At 41.6% G+C, this 18,656-nt stretch overlaps 1 protein-coding gene across 1 annotated transcript in view; it reads left to right on the forward strand.

The window, feature by feature from the left end:
• The first annotated feature begins 9,847 nt into the window (after positions 1-9,847).
• Positions 9,848-18,656, forward strand: part of DPP10 (dipeptidyl peptidase like 10) — a 448,704-nt gene continuing 439,895 nt past the window's right edge. Inside the window, exon 1 of the mRNA XM_071746523.1 lies at positions 9,848-10,072. Within this exon, the coding sequence (XP_071602624.1) occupies positions 10,013-10,072 (60 nt within the window). The 5' untranslated portion in view covers positions 9,848-10,012. The remainder of the gene's footprint in view (positions 10,073-18,656) is intronic.

Here is an 18,656-nt window from a genome sequence, read left to right on the forward strand (position 1 = left end):
TTCTTAGAAATGTATATACATCCATTTGGTTCCCCAAGCTTTCTATCACCCAGCACCCACAGAATGCAGTTTGAGGATTAGGGAACCCATAGCTATTTCATAGCTAGGTCTAAAGATCAGTTTGTACCCCCATGGTCTGGTGCTACTGACCATGCTGGGACTCCAGTGAGCACCCATAGACTGTGTTCTAATGTGCTGAGCAGCTGGTAGGTAATTGATGATATTTCAGAGATAGGAGAGAAGAAGCAAGACTCTGCCTCTAGGCCAGTATTTACCCAGAGCCTGGATGGATCAAAATAACTGATAGAGAAAAGTCAAAGCACAGATATTGATACCTTTTTTCTCTCCAGAAAAATGTTCTTATCCTAGTTGTTCAGATGAGCACCTCCTGAAAATGGGTATGACATCTGATGGACAGTGTTGTATCAAGTCCTTTCCTTTCTTAATTTCTCAAAATCATTGATTGAAATCAAAGAGAGGTTCAGGACATGCCTGTCAATGCTCAGACTATTCCTAAATTTGGGATAGAAGGCTGTAATACGTTTGCTTCAAACTGCTGGCAGAGTAATGAGTGTATGTAAAGTTTTGGACTGCAAAGACTTTCACAATAAACTGAGAACCCCTCCGTTCCCAAGCAGATCCTTGGCATTATTGTTTTCATATCTGCCACATCTGTATTGTATATAAATTGCTTTGGGATCCTTGGGGTGAAAGGCTTTAGATAAGTGTAAATTACTCTGTTGCCTGTAATTTTTTTGAAGTGGTGATTGCTGGGCCATGCTTTTTATTGGTATTGTGGGGGGGTATGATTCTAGTATAGAGATGTGGTAGCTTTGGAATTGGAGAAGAAGTATGTTCTGAGACTTTGATTTATGTTTTTTTATTCAACTCATTGAACGTAAATAGGAGGGCAAGAAGGAGAGCATTAATGTTTAGTGAATGTGCTCCTGCAGTGTAATTCATCTCTGAGACTGAAGCAGCAAGTTTATGAACTTGGTTAAGCAAGTTCCAGTTTCTCTGTTCTTTTTCTTATTTCTGCTGTCCTGCTGGAAGCATTTTTGACAAATCACGCACTTCAATAAAAAGATATTTTCAGAATAATTTCAGAAATATGGTGCAATCAAAATAACAGCTGGACTGTGTGTTTGGAGCTAGCATCCTTTTATTGTGTTTACAGCGTGGTTCTGCTACCTTTGTGTCAAAAATGAAGACAATGAACAGTGCTTGCAACTGCAAGGTGCTGTTGCTGTCAGTGAAACCTGTGTGTGAGGCCTTCAGCATCACAAGCAGCATAAACTCTACCGTTATACTTAAACTGCTGTAATTTCTGGCTTCAGTTATTAGAAGACTGCACAATTGCTGGAGAACTCTGCATGTGACTTGGTTGTTCCCAACAGTTTGAGTGCCACAAGTCTTCAACACCTTTCTGGAACTTACTAAAAACCCATCAGAAAGAAGAAATTGTTCTTGACTCATCTCTTCTTCCTGAGTTTGAACATTGGGACACTGAACATAATGTCTATTGACACAGTCCTTGGTGTATTGCAAAGTACATGATGATCCACACCATTTCCCCCCACAGTGTTGGACTGTTTTATAACTGGAAATATAAAAAGGGTGTGAAAATATAAGGAATTTTTTTCTCTGCATGTTTAAGTGGTGTTGGAAGGAGCAGCTGGCAGTAATGCTGTGTCTCATTAACAAGGTATTTCCTAACTAGTGGGATGCAATGCTTGATGTCACTAAAACTCAATGCTGTGTATGTGTGAAGGTACATTGGTACATGCCAGCAAGATGCAAACATCACATAATTTTAAAAAAAGGAGTTAAAAATGTTCACAATGATCTTGGGCAGCCAAAATTTTCACAGCTTGTCAGCAGAAGCTCAGCAGCAATCGTGGTGATTGAGTAGTGTGGGCTTGTGACTGACACACTTGTTATTGAAAAGGAAAAGAGCAAGAAGAGAGATTTCAGACATTCTTGTATTGAAAAGACATCACCGAGCTGAGGAGACTGAGAATGTTACATGTGGAAGGAGAGGACTCTTCCAGGAAAAAGCTAAACAGCAGCATTTATGGCTGTAAGCAACAGCAACCAAGGGGGTAGTATGGCCAAGTCTGGTCCTGGACTTCAACCCCACCGTCATCTTCATAGCCCTACAGCAGAGATCATATCTAAAATGTGAGATTTATTGCTTCTTTCATTACTGCTGCTTTGCCAGGTTTTTCCTTCAAATTCATATAGTTTGCTTTCTCCCAGCTTCACCAAATCAGTCCTTTACACTTTTATCCCCACTGGTGCTTTTCTTGTACCATCTTGCATTTTCCTTTACTGAAGCAATGATTGGATATTGTGCACAATCCTTAGCTGACCAGATAGGTTCACTCTCAAATACCAACACTGCCAAAATGACTGTTTGCTGCTTGAGTGAGGCTGCTGCAATATTCAGGTTGCTCTCTCTTGCCCCAAAGATGGGGAGAAAAAACAATGTTCTCATAAGAGCCACCTTGGAAATTTGGGGTTGTTTGCTACCCTACCTTTCACCCTGTGTAATTAGAATGGTCATTTTTGCCATGACAAAGAAACATGGATGCAAACTCTGCCCAACCAAAAAATTAGTACTGTGAGGAAACAATAAACCAGAAGATTAATCTCTCATCTGTTGTTTTATCCACGTGGGAATGAATTGCAGCATTCTTCAGCATCCTGTGATTCTTGTAAAAACATCTTTAAAGTTAGGAGACAGGAAGATATGTCTTGAGTGAAAATGAGATTTTGGGTTGGCTCGAGGGGCAGAGAAAGCATCTTTTTGTTTCTAACGTCAACAGCTCCTTGCTGTTCCTTGAGCAGACTACTCTGCAATGTTTTAGGAAAAGCACTCATTTCATTGTAAGTTATCTTTCATCTGTAACAGCCCCATCATCTTATGTGCTATTAGATTTACATTGAACAAGAAAAGGGAGACTTTTGGTCTGTTACTTGGTAACACTGAAGCCTAATGTTGAGAATAATAATGGCTTCAGTCTTCTAAAGCTTTTTTTTTTTTTTTTTTTTTTTTTTTGTACGCCCACAGGTGATAGCATGCCTCTAAAATTTTGCTTAGATTGTATTAACCTAGATAGATGAAAGAAAAAGGTCTGGAGTAGCCAATTTGCTTTCTCTGATTTTGCTGTTGTCATTGAACTTTTCTGTTTTGTTTAACCTGGAAAGCATCTTCCTTTCCTGCAGCTTTTGAAATCTAACACAAAAAACCCTACTCCCCCACTTCAGTCTCCATAGGTACAAGCTATTAATTAAAACTTCAAATGCTTTTTAATATGCAAACTTTCCTTTTGTTTATTTTCATTATTTTTAAATTCCAGCTTTACTGCCAGATGCTTACAGGATGCTACCTCTACATACAAACAGCATAAAAAATGGTAAAATTTCTCAGCCCAACACAATAGGTCAGAATAAATTTTGCTTCCATGTGATATCTGGGATAGCAACACTAACAGACACCTTCATGTTGAGGGGGAAAAGAATTTGATCAGACTGAGTTCTGCCATAGTACGTTTGGCAAAGCATTAAGAAGTTTGCAGGGCTATCTATTAGATACATAAAAATGTGGAAAACTGGAATGATTCTCAGTGTGGAAATTCTTATATAGCTTCCAGCTGGGATCTGATCTTTAAAAAAGGATGTTGCTTCTGAGTGGCTATTTATAGGTACTGAAAATAAGGGAGAGAAACCTGCTTAGACAGAATACCTTCAGGTCTTGCTTGACATTTAAATTCAAGTTTGTGTCCTAATCTTGAACCCTTAATGATGCCCCTCTGGACTGGGGATTTTGGATATGGTCTCAATCCAAAAATTTCTTCAGCAACCAAGAATATCCCTGGAGGACCAGTACTGAACAGGCCTGTGGTCTTGAATGTTCTACATAGGGTTCAGTGTTTCCCATGGCAAGCAAGGTTTTAAGCTTTAAAGAAGCATAAACTTGCACAGAAAGACACTTCACACTACTTTGGGCATTCCTCCTGTACTTTGTGGCAGTTCCTGAGTGCTGTGCAATGAGAACTTGGTTATGCTCATAGGCAGGGAGATGGCTACCTGTGTCCCTGTAAGTCTTCATGTGTGCAGAAATACTACTCATCCTGTAACTCTCACGTGATAGAAGTACAGAATCCTGTTAACAGTGTGAGTAATAGTTATGCATGAAATTAAATCTACTTCTCAAATCAGCCAGGTTCTCATTTTTCATTCTATAATGCAGTAACTCCTGGAGACAGCAGGAGTTATGTATGCAGTAGGCTAAATGCATGCAGTAAGATGGAGCACAGTACTCCTGGGGTCTACTATGAAGAAGAAAAAGGATTTGTGCTTTTGTGAAGTTTCTCATGTGTAAAGTATGTGTATATGGCAATATTTTTATTATTTTTTCTATTCCTACACTTTTGTGCATTTTCTGCTGTCTGACTGGTACATTCACAGCAAGCAGAGTATAACTCTGGTCTCTGGCACTTAAGAAATAATCACATTGTCAACAAGGAATGGAAGTGAAACACTTGTGGGTTTGGGGCACTAGTGCTACAGCAAACTACTACAGTTTGGTCAGCATAGATGGTTTCTTTTTTTGTTCTATTTTGTTTTGGTTTCTTCAATAGCATTGGGTGTTACTCTGAAACTTCATTTGAAAATGGAAAGGATCAAAGGTTGCTCTCTTCACATTCTCTGTTTGAGTCTGGTAATAAGCACACACAAAACAGACTGAAGGGATCCTAAAATCTTTGTTTCTACCACTGCTTGGGATTCACCAGAATTCATTCTGGGGCTCAGAGAGACCTTCTAAGAGGTGCACAGTGAAGTGCTGCTCAGAGCCTCCTGCCATCCGTGCAGGCTGCAGGCAACACATTCAGTTCATTCAGGCAAAGACTGATTTATCTTGCCTCTGCTTACAGTTCCTTATCTCAAACACCCCCTTCTTCTTCCCTGACAACAAGGCAGTTGTATGCAGGCTGCTTTTCATTTCCATCAGTTCTCACAACACACTTGCCATACTGAGTCAATGATATGTAGCATTACTCATCTTATTTTCATAACATCCCATGTTTGCTGGTAAAATCTCATCAGAATAATTCCTTATTACTGTAACAGGGAAGATTTCATCATCTTTTGTTTGTAATTTAATACTGTTCATCTTTTCTTTTAACTGAAGGAATAACTGTGCATGTACCAGAGTCTTTTAGTACACCTTTTTTTTTCTATTAAATCTAAACAATTTCTATCAAAATAAAGTAAAGAATAAGTAAATAAGAATAGAAAGTAATCATAACAAATGTACCTATATACTTCTGTGGATATAGGCTTTTACAAATCAGGAAGATCTGTATTTGTTTCTTTATTAGTTCCATATATTGGACTGGATATTGAATGTTTTGAGCGTGTCTTTCAGCAGTAGTGTGAATTCTCCTTGCTTTTGCTCAAAATGTAAATTACTCATCCACTGTTTGGAAAATTCCTCTCAAAACTTGAAGACGGGAAGCTGTGAGGGAATTTTGGGGTGGGAACAGGAGTGGAAATATGCTCAGTGAGCAAGGCAACAGCTTTCAGGTGTCCAACACCTGTGCAGTGCTGTCCCAGGAATCCCAGTAACCAAACATTGACACTGAAGGTTGACAGAGAAGCAGCAGCTCCTGGCTTCAGCCAGACCAAAGCTTGGCATCCTGCTGATTTATTGAGTCTGTCTGAAGTTATGCTTTACTTGAGGGGATTCTCCACCACATTTCTTCCATCAGCTGCAGCCGGATTGATGGCTGCAGGGGATGTGGGATTGTGCCTCTGTGTTTGTGTACGGCCCTGCTGCCATCCTCCAGGAACACCTTTTCCCAGCACACCTTCCACTGTGCATGAGCTTGCTGCCCATGGGCAGTGGTGTGTAATGCTCCTGGCATTTCCACTGCCTGCTCTTTGGTGTAGGAGGAAAGAACCAGAGGGTTTTTGCACAGCTGACTGGAGGGAGGCTCTGCCTTGGCTTTTTCCCTTATGAGCCCAGCGCTGACACACAGCAGAGCTCCTTGTGTTTAATAATTCTGAGGGAGCCAGCAGACCCCGAGTCAGCCTCCCTTGTGGTATTAAAACTTCTTAGGCCATAAACAAAGAAGTCTGTAATCTGATTATGAACCCATGTAAATTAGAAATTGAGTTCACTCATGTCAATAGCTGCCAAAGTATGAGAGTGCAGAATTAAGCCTTGGGTGTGTGGAACAGCATTAAAAAGAAATGTTACGTGCTTGCATAAAACAGAAAAGAAAGCAAATAAGCTACAGGAAAACACGTTGTAATGAACTAGATATAATTACCAATATACACTTTAATTTTTATTTCTCAGAACAGTGATTATACAATGTAATTCACGAACCGTGACTTAAAAAATGGAGAAAGCGTTGTGGTTTTGTTTTTCTGGAAGAACACAAGGCTTAGAAAGCAAGAGAGCAAGCAAGAGGCAGGATAATACGTGGCCAGGGAACTATATCAGGAGTTATTAACAGCAGGTTACTGCAGGACTTGAATAGTGATCAGGAAACTCTGGGAAACGCTGCCTCCAGCGGCAGATCTGCTGGGCAGGCTGGATTTTCTATCAGAAACAGGGATTTTCTTTTTTACTTAAGCTTTCTGGATCATTTAATAAATTTTCCCATCTGATCTTGTTGATTTCATACTAATTTTAAATTTTTCAGGAAGGACATCCACTCAGTGTGCTCCAGGGCTGCTCTGACACCAGCAGAGCCACCTGCTTTATTGCAGTATGTAACAGAGGCATCTGCTCACAGCTTTAATATTCTCCAGAAGATTTTGGTAATCACTCAGTTATTTAGTTGCACCCTAAAGGCACTGAAATTTTTGAAAAGCTCCTTGCAGGGCTAACATGGATACTCGCATTAGCAGTCAACATCCAGGGTGAACTACATTTTGCTAAGCAGCCAGTTCCCAAAGATTCCACACTACAGAGGATTTACAGCTGCATCAAGGAACCAGGGAGATGGCAGTGGATGACATTACCAGAGAAGAAAGCAGTAGGGTGGTGCTCTGGAGGATTTCAGCTGGCATGTTGTAGAATCCCACTCCACTGATCTAACTTGTTTTACAGATGTTTTATGACAAACGATGCACTTATAGAGTCATTAAAACTCCTGATCACCCTTGTCAGGTTCTCATTCTTATTAGGATCCAGCTTGTGAGAGTGGGAGTTTAATCAGCAAAACCTATACTTCCTAGGAATAGAGATATTAAAATTTGTAGAAGTTCATTCAAAAAAATGCCAACAAGTTATTGATCTCTATCTTTGGTAGCTGTTAACCCAACCTGCTTTTTCTTTGTTATTATAAGAAAGATATTTCTGTGTTAGCTTAAAGCTGCTTTGGGGGCTTGCATGGAAGGTTAACAACTGTGAAGCATAAAATCAAATATAAAACTTACAGCAAAGTTCTCATAGGAGGTTATAAAAATCCACAGATACATAGTCCAACTAAAAATACAATTAGTTCATTGCTTTGGCTTAAAGTAGTTCCCACCTGAGACTGCTAAACACAATTTCAAGATGAAGAAGAGTATCTTTGAATCCTCCAGGTTGCCTCTTCTTCCTTGAGCTCCTGGTGCCAACAACTTGCAGCCATCATTTCCTTTTCAGAACAAACATTTGGGCACAAGACAGAGGACAGTGAAATTCAGACTGATAGCCCTTTTCTCAAAGTCATCTCCTTGTTCCTTCCTCCTCAATGCCAGCCAAAGAACTTTCAAGTCAAACCATGTCTCATTTTACTGTTTTTTTTTTTCTGTATCCATTAAGTTTCACTTCTGCTTGCATGCAGGAGAGGGGGGTGAAAGAGCACTGCTGAGGCCCTGGTATGATTGCTAAGTATGCTTTTTATTGCTTAAAATCCAGTAAATCCAATAAGGTGAAGGAGGCTAATGTGAGCAAGTCCTGCAGGCTAGAGGCCAGCACTTGTGGTGCCCAGAGGTGACCATGTCTGGGCCTGGAGGGACCTTCTTGCCTTTACCCTGCATTTGCCTCCCATTGGAAATCCCATTTTTCTGGCTATCACTGGAATATACACTATTTGACTGCCCTGGTTGTACCCAGGGCAGGCTCCCACACAGGGAGCAGAGGACCAGTTTTTTCCTGACCAGCCCAATCTCTTTTGCCATCTGCAATAGTACCAACCTTTGGGTCAGAGTTAAGATGTGCAAAATGAATTTTGACTTCAGAGATATCAGACTGGGGATGATTTAAAGCAGATTTCCTTTCAGGAAATCCAAATCTTCTGAAAATGAACCCCACTTAAAAGAGCTCAGGCAGACATCTGAAGTCATGATGAGATTTACAAGCACAGCTCAAGGTCCCACTGGTCCTCCTGAAGTGTGTGTTGAGCTGTGAGCACATCAAGCTCTCATCTTTCTCCCATTGCCTGTCCCTCTCTTGCAGAGTGAACTGGACCTTTGACTGGCACCTCCAGGCCTGAATGCAGGTGCTCCAAGGAGATGAGGGCCTGCCTGCTGTTTCTTCATGATGTTCAAAGCACAGCTTGAAGTCTTTAGCAATTTTTTTTGTTTTCTTGCATCCCTACTTTTTGGACACATTCTTTGTAAGTTTCTTAAGATTACTTTAAAAAGAAGCAGGTAGGGGGCAAAAGAGACAAGAACCAGAGAACAAGCTCATCCTGGGGCCTTAATTTTTAAAGGCAATTTTATTTTTTAATAATACCTTCCTGTGCTGGAAATGTAGGTCTTGATACGATGTCAACTAATGCTCAACCACCTCCCTCTTAAATGAACAGATGCTTCGGAGACGCCTGAAGCTGGAATCTCATGCAGTGAGAGACTCCAAATCAGCAGTTTCTTTGGGAGATTTGTGCCATTGCTTCTGACTCTAATCTGTTCCTTCTCTTCTTTGCTTCCCCTTGAACTGACTTTCCCTGCCCCAGCTGCAGTTTCAAGCACCACTCAGAGCAGCTTCAGCAATGCTGTGGTTCGTGGCACACTGTGCCTTGTTTTACTGGGAGCTTTCTCTTAAGTAAGAGATCACTTGTTACGAGTATACAAAATATTGTGTACTTGTTATCAGCCTGAGGTGTCACAATCTGCTCACAGATTTTACCATCTTCTGTTCCCAGATCCCCTGGCTTTGATACCTGGTCTGGACTGGACCCCTTGAGGGAGCAGTATGTGTCTTCCTGGCAAGCTCTGCTCATGAGTCTGGAGGGGATAGATTAATTTTTAGACTGTACTGCAAACAAACCCACAGAAGTTTATTTGGGGAAAAGTTGAAACAGAGATTCACTACTTCTGTTCCATGAAGAAGCGGGGAGCTGTTGCGGTTCTTTCCAAACCCCAGAGCTTTGGGAAATCCCGTGAGGGCAGGAAGCGGGTGTGCGGGTGATGCTCCTCTCCTGCCTCCCGCCTGTGTCGCCACCCGGCAACGCCTGCTGGGGTAGGGGTGAGCACGGAAGGAAGAGGCGCCAGAAGGGAATGGGAAAAGGAGGAAGCAAAAAATAAAATAAAATAAAATGTCAGGGAGCAAGAAGGCAATATCCACCACCATAAACTTTCTGTTGCAATCTTACTAATTTCAGCTAAGAGCTCTGCGCGGTTTGCCTTTCACCGAGGGAATTTGGTCTCGCTCAGCCTCTCTTGCCCTGCCCTGAGGACGAGGGGGCGGTGCTCACCGGCTGGGCGAGACCCCCGGCACCGGCTAAACCCCAGCTCCGGTCTCGGCCCAATTCCAGCCTGGCTCGGCCCCAGCTGCGGTCCCGGCTGCGGCGCGGGGCGGTGCCGGGCGGGGAGGGCGGCTCCTCCGGGCGGAGCTGTCGCGACGCCCAAGGGTGCGGAGCCGCAGCCGGTACCGGTGCCGCAGCCGGAGCACCTCGAACCTCCACCTGGACGCTCGGAGGCACCGGAGCCGCGGGCGCCCCGCGCCCGCCCGGCGCCGCAGCCCTTCCCTGGAGCCGGTGCCGGTGCTCACGGCGGCGGCACCATGAACCAGACGGCGACCGTGTCCCACCACGTCCCGTGCCAGTCCTCCCGTGCCGTCAAGGTAGGGAAATTCGCCGGGTCCTGGAGGGGCGGGAGGCAGCGGGGGAGAGCGGAGCTGCTGCCTCTGCCCTCTTCTTGCCTGTCTGAGGGACCGCGCAGGGCAGGGGGAAAGTTTGCCGGAGGTTGGGGTGAAGCGCGGAGAGTACGCGGGGCGCGTTGGCACAACTCCCATGCGGGTTTCCCCGCCGCTGCGCGACCCCCGGCAGCGCTTCGGCGGGAGCGGGGTTCCCCCGATGCCCCCGCCCTAGGGTCCCTTCGGGGTTTTTTTCCAAAAGTTTGCCCTTGGGGGAGTTGGCTGTAGGCACGGAGTTGTTCTTGCCTCCTTAATGTGTAGTGGCGGTAGAGTTAAGGGCTGCAGTGGAAAAATATAGAGTAAAATCGACTTGAGTTTGCCTTTGCTGGGGTGGAATGAGCCGGGAAGATGCCGAGTTGTGTGTTTGCTGGTTTTGTTGTCCTCGCGTGTGCGAGATGTGTGTGGGTGCTCTGTGGCAGGGTAGTGAGCATGATGGTGGGGAAAGATCCCAGGGATTAACCGGCTCTCTCCTTGACTGCCTCCCTCACCTGCCTGTCACGATCCTGCCTTTGCATTGATCGAAAACTACTTTCTAGCTCAGTTACTGCTCTCTACAGTGATAAAGTGAAATCCCTAAACAGATTTGTATTCGCTAGGAAGTATCTCTGCAGAAATCAGTGGTTTTTTTATTTGTTTGTTTGGGTTTTTTTTACCTTGAAATAAAATAATGCAATCAGTGACACTATTTGATTATTGAAGAAATTTTACACCAGCTGCTTTATTTCATACAATGATGTGAAGGTCTGAGAAGTTCACTTCAGTGCTTTGGTGTTGGTGGCTCAGGATTGCCCTGTGCCAGGCTGTGCTCTGGCTCATGCTGGGTGAGGGAACTGCTGGAGCTTCCCTGTATTTGCAGGCAAAGTTTGAGGGCTTGGGGTTTGCTTGTCTTCTCAGAGGGAGCAGCAGAGCTGCATAAGTGTGTTGGCATGTTGTCAGTTAGGCTTTATCTAGTTAGTGCTGGGAATAAAAATCATGACTTCGAGCTGAGGCAGGAGGGGATTAAAGGTCTAAATCTTCTATTAGCACTGTCATTTTTATATAGGCTGCCTTACACTTTGCAGTGTATAATCAGTAATGCAGTACTCTGGGGACAAAGTGAGGATTGACCTGTGGCTCTAATGACCAGTTGTGTAACATGTAGCTCTATCCCTCACACTGTAAATGGTTAGTTAGTTCCTACTCATGTGAGCAAGGTCATAAGGAGTGATGAATTACAATTGCCCTGGCCCACTTCAGAGAGTCAGCATATACAATATTAAATTGCCTAAAACCTTTTCATCTTCTCCAGGTCTCTCTTTGAAAGGACCAAAGAATAGAGAGCAATGTGGAACTTGCTCTGGAAAGTGTTCCCATCTTACATTTGGGAGAGCCGAGGCTAATTTTTCACTGACAGCAACATTTATTAAATTCATTTGGCTGGACTTCTATGCCAAAACAACAACAATCGCCAATATCAATATGCCATTAAAAAGGCCCAGACAAGTCAATAGTCTTCAGAAAGAAAAACATGAATCAGAGCCTTCTAGACATGAGTCTGTTTTACAACCAACACATTAATACTGATGCCATTAGAAAACTGTCTCATTTTTCTGCTCTTAATTCAATGTGTCAGGTGTAAAATCTGCTTTATAAATAGTTTCAAGTGCTGCCATGCTAGGCAAATGGATACTGTGAGGAAATATTTATGACTGTAGATATGCAGTAGCTGCCCTATGGTAATGAGGACCATATATTGGAAAATACTTTGAAAAATATGTCATTAGTGACCAGGCAAATATAAATTGAGTATTAATCATAACTTGCCAAGAAACAGTGTTAGTTCCAGCAATTTTGAAAAAAAAAAAAAGATTACAGGAAAACTTCACACCTACTGGAATGAAGTCTATAGAACAATTATTTTTTCTCTTCATGTTATACTTTACATTTCCCTTCAACACGCAAACCCAGGACATCATAGCTCCTGCATCTTACAATCATTGCAATGTTGCTTCTCCATGGTTTTTGATCAGCTACTTACTGCTGTATAACACAGCACAAGCTTTTGAATCCACATAATAAAAAGCAGAATGATCCACTTGTCCACTAGATTGAATTGTGCAAACTTTATCTGTGTCATTTCCAGCTCTGAACAACCTGACTGCAGCAGGGCTGGTCCCTTTCTTATACTCCTTTTTGTACAGGGAAGGGTGTACTTTTTGCATCCATGAGCTCTGAGAACTGAGTGTACTGCATCCAAAGCAGGGCTGGTGATGGAGAAACAACTTCTCAGAGAGAATCTAATATAAAGCAAGAAAAAAAGCTCCCGACATACCAAACCCCTTGGATAAAATGCAAAATCTTCTAATAAAGGTGTCTTTTACCTCTAAGCATTTTACAGCTTTTCTGAAATTATTGCAGTTGTCACCTTGCTCACCCTGCTATGGATAATGATCTTTAACTCTGAGACCTACAACAAAAACTTTTAGGATCTAGCTGGGAATGCTAAATACCTGCCTTATTTCTGTATCATTACAGTCTCAACTTCAGGAGCCCCCATCCTGGTTTTATTCTTCACACTTTTGGCTCATTTTATCAACAGGGCAAGTAAATCAGCTCTTTCAGGGGAATCACTTTGTTGCTGTGCACTTTGATGGTTAACTAGTGGTTAAATGATTTTTTCAATTCTTTTCTCCCCCTGAAAAAGAAAAAGTCTGCTAAAACAGTTTTTGCCTTGTTTGGAAATAAAAAAACCAAACCAAACAAAAAACAATCCAGAAATAGAAGTGAATTATTATTTTGGCTTGCTAGGCTCTGCCATTATAAATTCTTTCAAACCAAACATTTGTAATTAAATTACAGGGGACTGTGGAACAGAAATACTTATGTCTTGCTCTTAACACAACCAGGACTACAATTTATACTTAAAAGAAAAAAGAGGAGTTAAGCTAATATTTCTGTGGCTTTCTCCATTCTTTAATAATAAAACATTCTCTACCAGATCATGACTCTCTGCTGTGCTCAACCTAGTATTGATCTGACTGTGAGCTAGATCATGGAAGGAGATACTAGTTGGCATTTCAGAAGCCCATAATTACTGTGTAATATAATATGTACGTTATACCCTTTTACTCTACTTGCCTTCTTCCCTGCATTTCTTCCACTTTTATTTATTCATTAGCTTTTAGATTGTAAACTATAAAAGGCAAGTGCCCATAAGTCCTTAGGAAAAGGACTGCAGCAAGTTTCATCAGTACCCAGGGAGAGTCTCAAGAATTTTTACATTTTAGGTTTGTTGTAGTAGTGTTTTAACACTCACTAATTGATGAATAATGGTTTACTAATAGTTCTCTTATGTCTGATTACATTGAGGATCACATATTTAAAGGGGGTTTGTTGTGTTCCCTGTGGACTTAAGTGTGTGTTCACAGCAACTCAGATTTTTACACAAAACGTGCACCTCTGCAGGGCACATGTGGCTGCTCCTGAAAGCTGCTGTACAGGCACCTCCTCCTGAAGTGAGGGAGGCACTAATACAGAGCTGTTCCTGTTCATAAAGGCTGCTCAGTAATACTTCCCAGGGTGAAACTTCAGGTACTTAAATTTTTAAATGCCCACTGGATGAGAACAAAATAAACTTTGTGCAGGTATGGGAATCATTCAAATCTACCAGCTGGTTGGGAAATAAATTCCTTAAAGTGAGAGCAGCATTTCTGAAATCCAGTACATCAAAGCCAAGTCACTGACAGATAATCTCAGGGAGTGTTCAGTTATGAAGTAACCAGGATAACACTTAACAAAGAGCACAGGTATTACAGGGCTGTGTTATCACTGGGGGGGGGCAGTCTATGACAGCATAAAAATACAAAAAAAGGAAAAACCAAAACCAAACCAAAAAAAGCCAACCCCAAGAAAAAGTGATACATTTTGACCTTATGGTTTTGTGTGATATTTTTTTTTAGGCACTAGATTATTAGAGTGCTGCCATGCCATATGGAAACACCTTTGGGTTGCTGCATGAGGAGTCACAGCTCTGGGGAGAAGCCCTGCAGAGGTGGCAGTGGAGGCTGGGGGCAGGCTGGTGACAGGGCAGTCAGGTCACTGTCACATCTCTGGACGTGGCCATCTCAAAATGCACAGTTAGAACAAAGTAGATATTTTTATTTTTATAAATGCTGTGCAGATTTACCACGCTCTTTATCCTGGTCTTGAGATTCAGTCTGAAGGTACATAGTGACCTCTTGGGGGACACCAGAAGTGATCCTAGCACAGTTGAAGAGACTGGCTTGGAGTACACTAGAAGTGCCTTGAGTCTTGCTCCTTGGAAGCAAATTTGGCCCTTTGGCATCCTCGTCATCTGTGGTTGCTTTTCTTCCATTCTGGTAACCTGGTCTTAATCACATTTAGGTTGACTGGAGTTGCTGCTGTGATTTATTAGTACTTTGCAGACCAAACATACAGATATGGTGATGTGTGTGTAGGAGGACAGCAAGCTGGAGGTTTGTCTCTAGTGGGACTTTGAAGAGCTAATCACAACTTGCAAATCTTCCTATTTCCACATATTACCTTTCTGTTTCAGTCTCCTTGCCAACATCTGTACTACCAGAGATAAATCAGCACTTTTTCCTTTGAAAAACAACCCTTACTTCATTGCTGTAAAAATCTGCAGAAATGAGGAAAAAAACATTTGAAATATTTGTATTTTCCCTTGCCAGTCTATGAAGAAACAATTGCTCAAAAGGTAACATCAAGATTTGTTTCATTTAGGTGACTTCCAATTCATGCCACCTGGTGAAACCACTACTAGTGTCAACATGTGACACCAGTACAAGTGAAAAAAATCCCACAGTACTATTACAGAAAAAATTGAGAGAAAGGGAAAGAGATGCTATCAAATCCCAAATTCATGCTGTAAGGAGTGGCTCAGTGTCAGCATAACTCTGATGCAGCAGCAGGAATTCCCAGCAGGAATTGCTCAGCACTCCTCAGCAGAGGTAGAAGCGATTGGGATCATTCCTTGCATGGGAATGTGGTTCCATGGGTGGTGGGTTACATTTGTTGGCTCTTCCTTGTATGTACAAATGGATAATACTCTTTCAAAACTTCCCACGCTTAACTTAATGCTCTTTTCATAAAAACTTAAAAGCAATTAGCAAAAAGCAGATATATTGGATGCTTCTATATGTTTAAGTGTTATACTTTATGGCAGAATCAATATAACTTACAGATTGTGTATATATATATATATATATATACATAGCTACACACATGCATACCAGTATATTCTAATACCCAGGGCATTTATAGCTTTCAATTTACTGATCCTGGTAGGAATTTAGAAGGCAATGCTTTAAAACTAATATACACAAATGATAAGATAAATTGTATTTAATAACAGGTTAGTGCTTTCCTGGACTGCAATCATATAAAAACTTTCCTACTGCAAATCATTACTTTAAGGAATACAGTGTTAAGTTTGATTCTCGTTTAAGCCACTGAAGATATAGGTCTGTGAATTTTTGATAACACTTTCCTGAAAGGATATCACATCTCAAGAATTAAATATTTCTCTTGCTTTAATTCAAACCTGTTTTACTAAACGCAAGTAAAGATAATTTTGTGCTTATTTTGTTCGTTGTTTCATTCTTACACTTAGCATCCTCAGACTTGCATGTTGTCCAGCAACTGGGCATCGTTTTGGAATTTATTTGGGACCTTTCATGTTCAAAGATTTTTATCCAAGGTCTTCTAATTGAATCATAAATGTCAAAATATGCAGCATGCAGATTAGTGATTGTGCTGTTTTCACCATTTGACAGCTTTTTTTGGATCAGTGACTGACTCTGCACGTTCTGACAAGACCCAGTGTTACTGGAAGTATTTGTCAGAAGCAAAGCATCATTTTATATACCAACAAATTAACATCTCTGATTCCTAAAAATGAGGCACCTGATAGTGGCAGAATGCCTCAGGGGCTTTTTGTTTCAAAAGAACATAATTAGACACTCAGGTTTGTTACACAGTGGATGGAGTTTAGAGTGATTCACCACAATGTACACCAGCCCAAGGTACCTAAGGGAAAATTGGGATCATCAGTTTATTTAAGGGCTCTCCACAGTCCTGAGCTATGATGTAAATGCCAGTGCTGCAGATGAGGGTGTGATTTATTTCATATTCGATTTAAACAGTAAAATAGTTGTAGTGAATTGTGCTGTAAAATGCTCATTTCTCAGTGTTGAGGGAAAAGGAAGCAGCAGCTGACCGGCAGGATGGTGCTCTGAGCATCTGATGGCTCTTGTGCCCACATCAGGAGTCCCAGAAAGAAGGGAATGCTGGTGCCATCCAGGGGCCTCAAGAGGTACAAACAGTACAGAGTCAAAGGATGTTTAAAGTTTCTAGGTAATGATGAGCTCCTGACTTCTTCCCTGAGGATACATCAGGACAATAATCTGAAATTTTAGTCTGGAAAGAGAGAGACTGGAACTGAACCTGATTGTGACTCCACAGAGACAGCTGTTTGAGTTTATGTATGATCTTACTGAGGGAGAAAGATGTGGAGGTCAAGCCCTGTGGAAGTTTTACAGAAAGCTGAGATGGAAACAGAGATGATCTCTAAAGGACACCTTGAATTGGTGATGGGAGCTTGGCAGGAGAAGGCAGAAACACAGGAGTCACAGAGGGAGAGGATCTTGGAGTACAGCTGACTGCTAAAAGGCAGCTGGCAAGACAAGAAAGGTTAGGAAGGATTATTGTATTTTAGCTTCAGATAAAAAGATGTCAGTAGAGATATTGGCTGTTAGATTAGATTATGTTGCTAGATCTGGGCAGTCACACTAAAATTGTTATAGAAAGTCACTGCCTTAAGGAGCAACCAGGAGACTGAGATGCTGTATTTTTGTTGCAAAGTGTCAGAGGTGAGGTTTGCAATGTTGCCTCAGTATGACCTCCAGGAAATGTGGTAGCACAGTGGCCACAAACTTCATGCATGGGGAAAACAATGCTCTCCTTATGTTATATAGGCTTTCTACACCTAGTTTGATTTAATTTATTAAAGTCATGTCACAGGGAGAAGAGACTTAGAGAAATATAAATATAGGATTAATTACAACTAGATCCCTTGATTTGTGTAGTAACATAGAAACAGTAACAAAAGTAGCTTTCATGAGAGTGTTGGAAAAGTTATGGCAATAATTACTCGTTTTTTCCTGCTTTAAAAATTTGGAAGTATACCAACATATTTTGGTAACCTTTGACTGAATTTTGCTCCATGTGCAATAATGTTTTAGCACTGTAAGAAGCAATGCTGGTATGCAGGTGTTAATTTCTTAGTCACTTCACAATTAAAACCTGTTTTAAACTTACTCAAGTTTTAATTGATGTAGCTTATAAATCTGAATATTCCAATAACAATAATAAGCCTATTATTTCTTGTAAAACTTGAGCTACCTTCGTAGGTTGGAGATGTCAGGGATAGTAATCCAGTGACATTTCTGCTCACAGATTTCTAAGAATTTTTATGTTATCACAATTTTGGAGAAACCTAAATGAAAGCTGGTTGCATAACAAGAGTGTTCAAGCTCCTGTAATTTACAGTAGCAGATGTCAGAGGTGCTTAGTGGTTTTCTCAGCACAGAAAAAGTAATGATATTATATTAAAGGACAAAACTTAGGTTGTTTTATTTTCCTGTAGCTTGAGAACCTTGTGACATTGCAGCACTTGATCTCAAATTTGTGTTATTAAAAAGATGAACTCTGTCTTAAAAGGAGATCCTGTTTCTCAAGGTGGAAATCTGCTCCTCTACTGCTGCTGACACCAGGGCAAGCTCTGACCCCTTCCCTGATCCCCTCTCTCCTTTGCACTAATTGTTTTTTTGCCTGAAGGGGAGTCCCTGGCTGGTGATGTGTCCTGTTCAGCAGAGAGCCCTGGTTTTCATCTCTAGGTAGGTAAAGAATTTTCTCATCCTATGGATAAGTGAGATGCAAATATCTTCTGTACTGGTGAGACCAGGACCTGCTGAAAGTTTGTAGTGGAGGAAGGAGAAAGTGGGGCAGATGCCTGTGCCTGGCTGTCACACTGGTGGCAGGAAATGCTTCATTTGTGCCCCTGTGTGAGATGGGGGAATTTCCTGGGCAGGAGCTGAATTATGAGCTTTCCTCTGAGATCTGCAATGCCGTGTGTCTCAGTACAACAAATTCTGCCAAATCCAAGGTGTGCAAACTGTTAAATATCAGTGGGGAGGGCTTAGTACCCCTCCAGGGTCCCCATTTTCTCATTCCTTGCCAGTGGGGGAAGTGATGAGTGAGTGATCTGGCAACTCAGTCTGTCTGGCACTGGATTTGCTCTTCAATGCAACAGTCAAGGCATGAATAAACTTTATTTAAATAATACTGGTTTATTAACCTTATGTTTTTAAAGTTGTGGTATAGACAAGCAATGTAAAGACAAGTGTCTATCCCTTGGCTCACTTTTCACTGGATATTATAGATGAATAGCAGGTTTACATTTTGAAATAAACTTTTTTTCCCTTTTTGCAAG

Source organism: Heliangelus exortis, chromosome 6 (genome assembly GCF_036169615.1).
Source record: "Heliangelus exortis chromosome 6, bHelExo1.hap1, whole genome shotgun sequence".
Taxonomy (NCBI): domain Eukaryota; kingdom Metazoa; phylum Chordata; class Aves; order Apodiformes; family Trochilidae; genus Heliangelus; species Heliangelus exortis.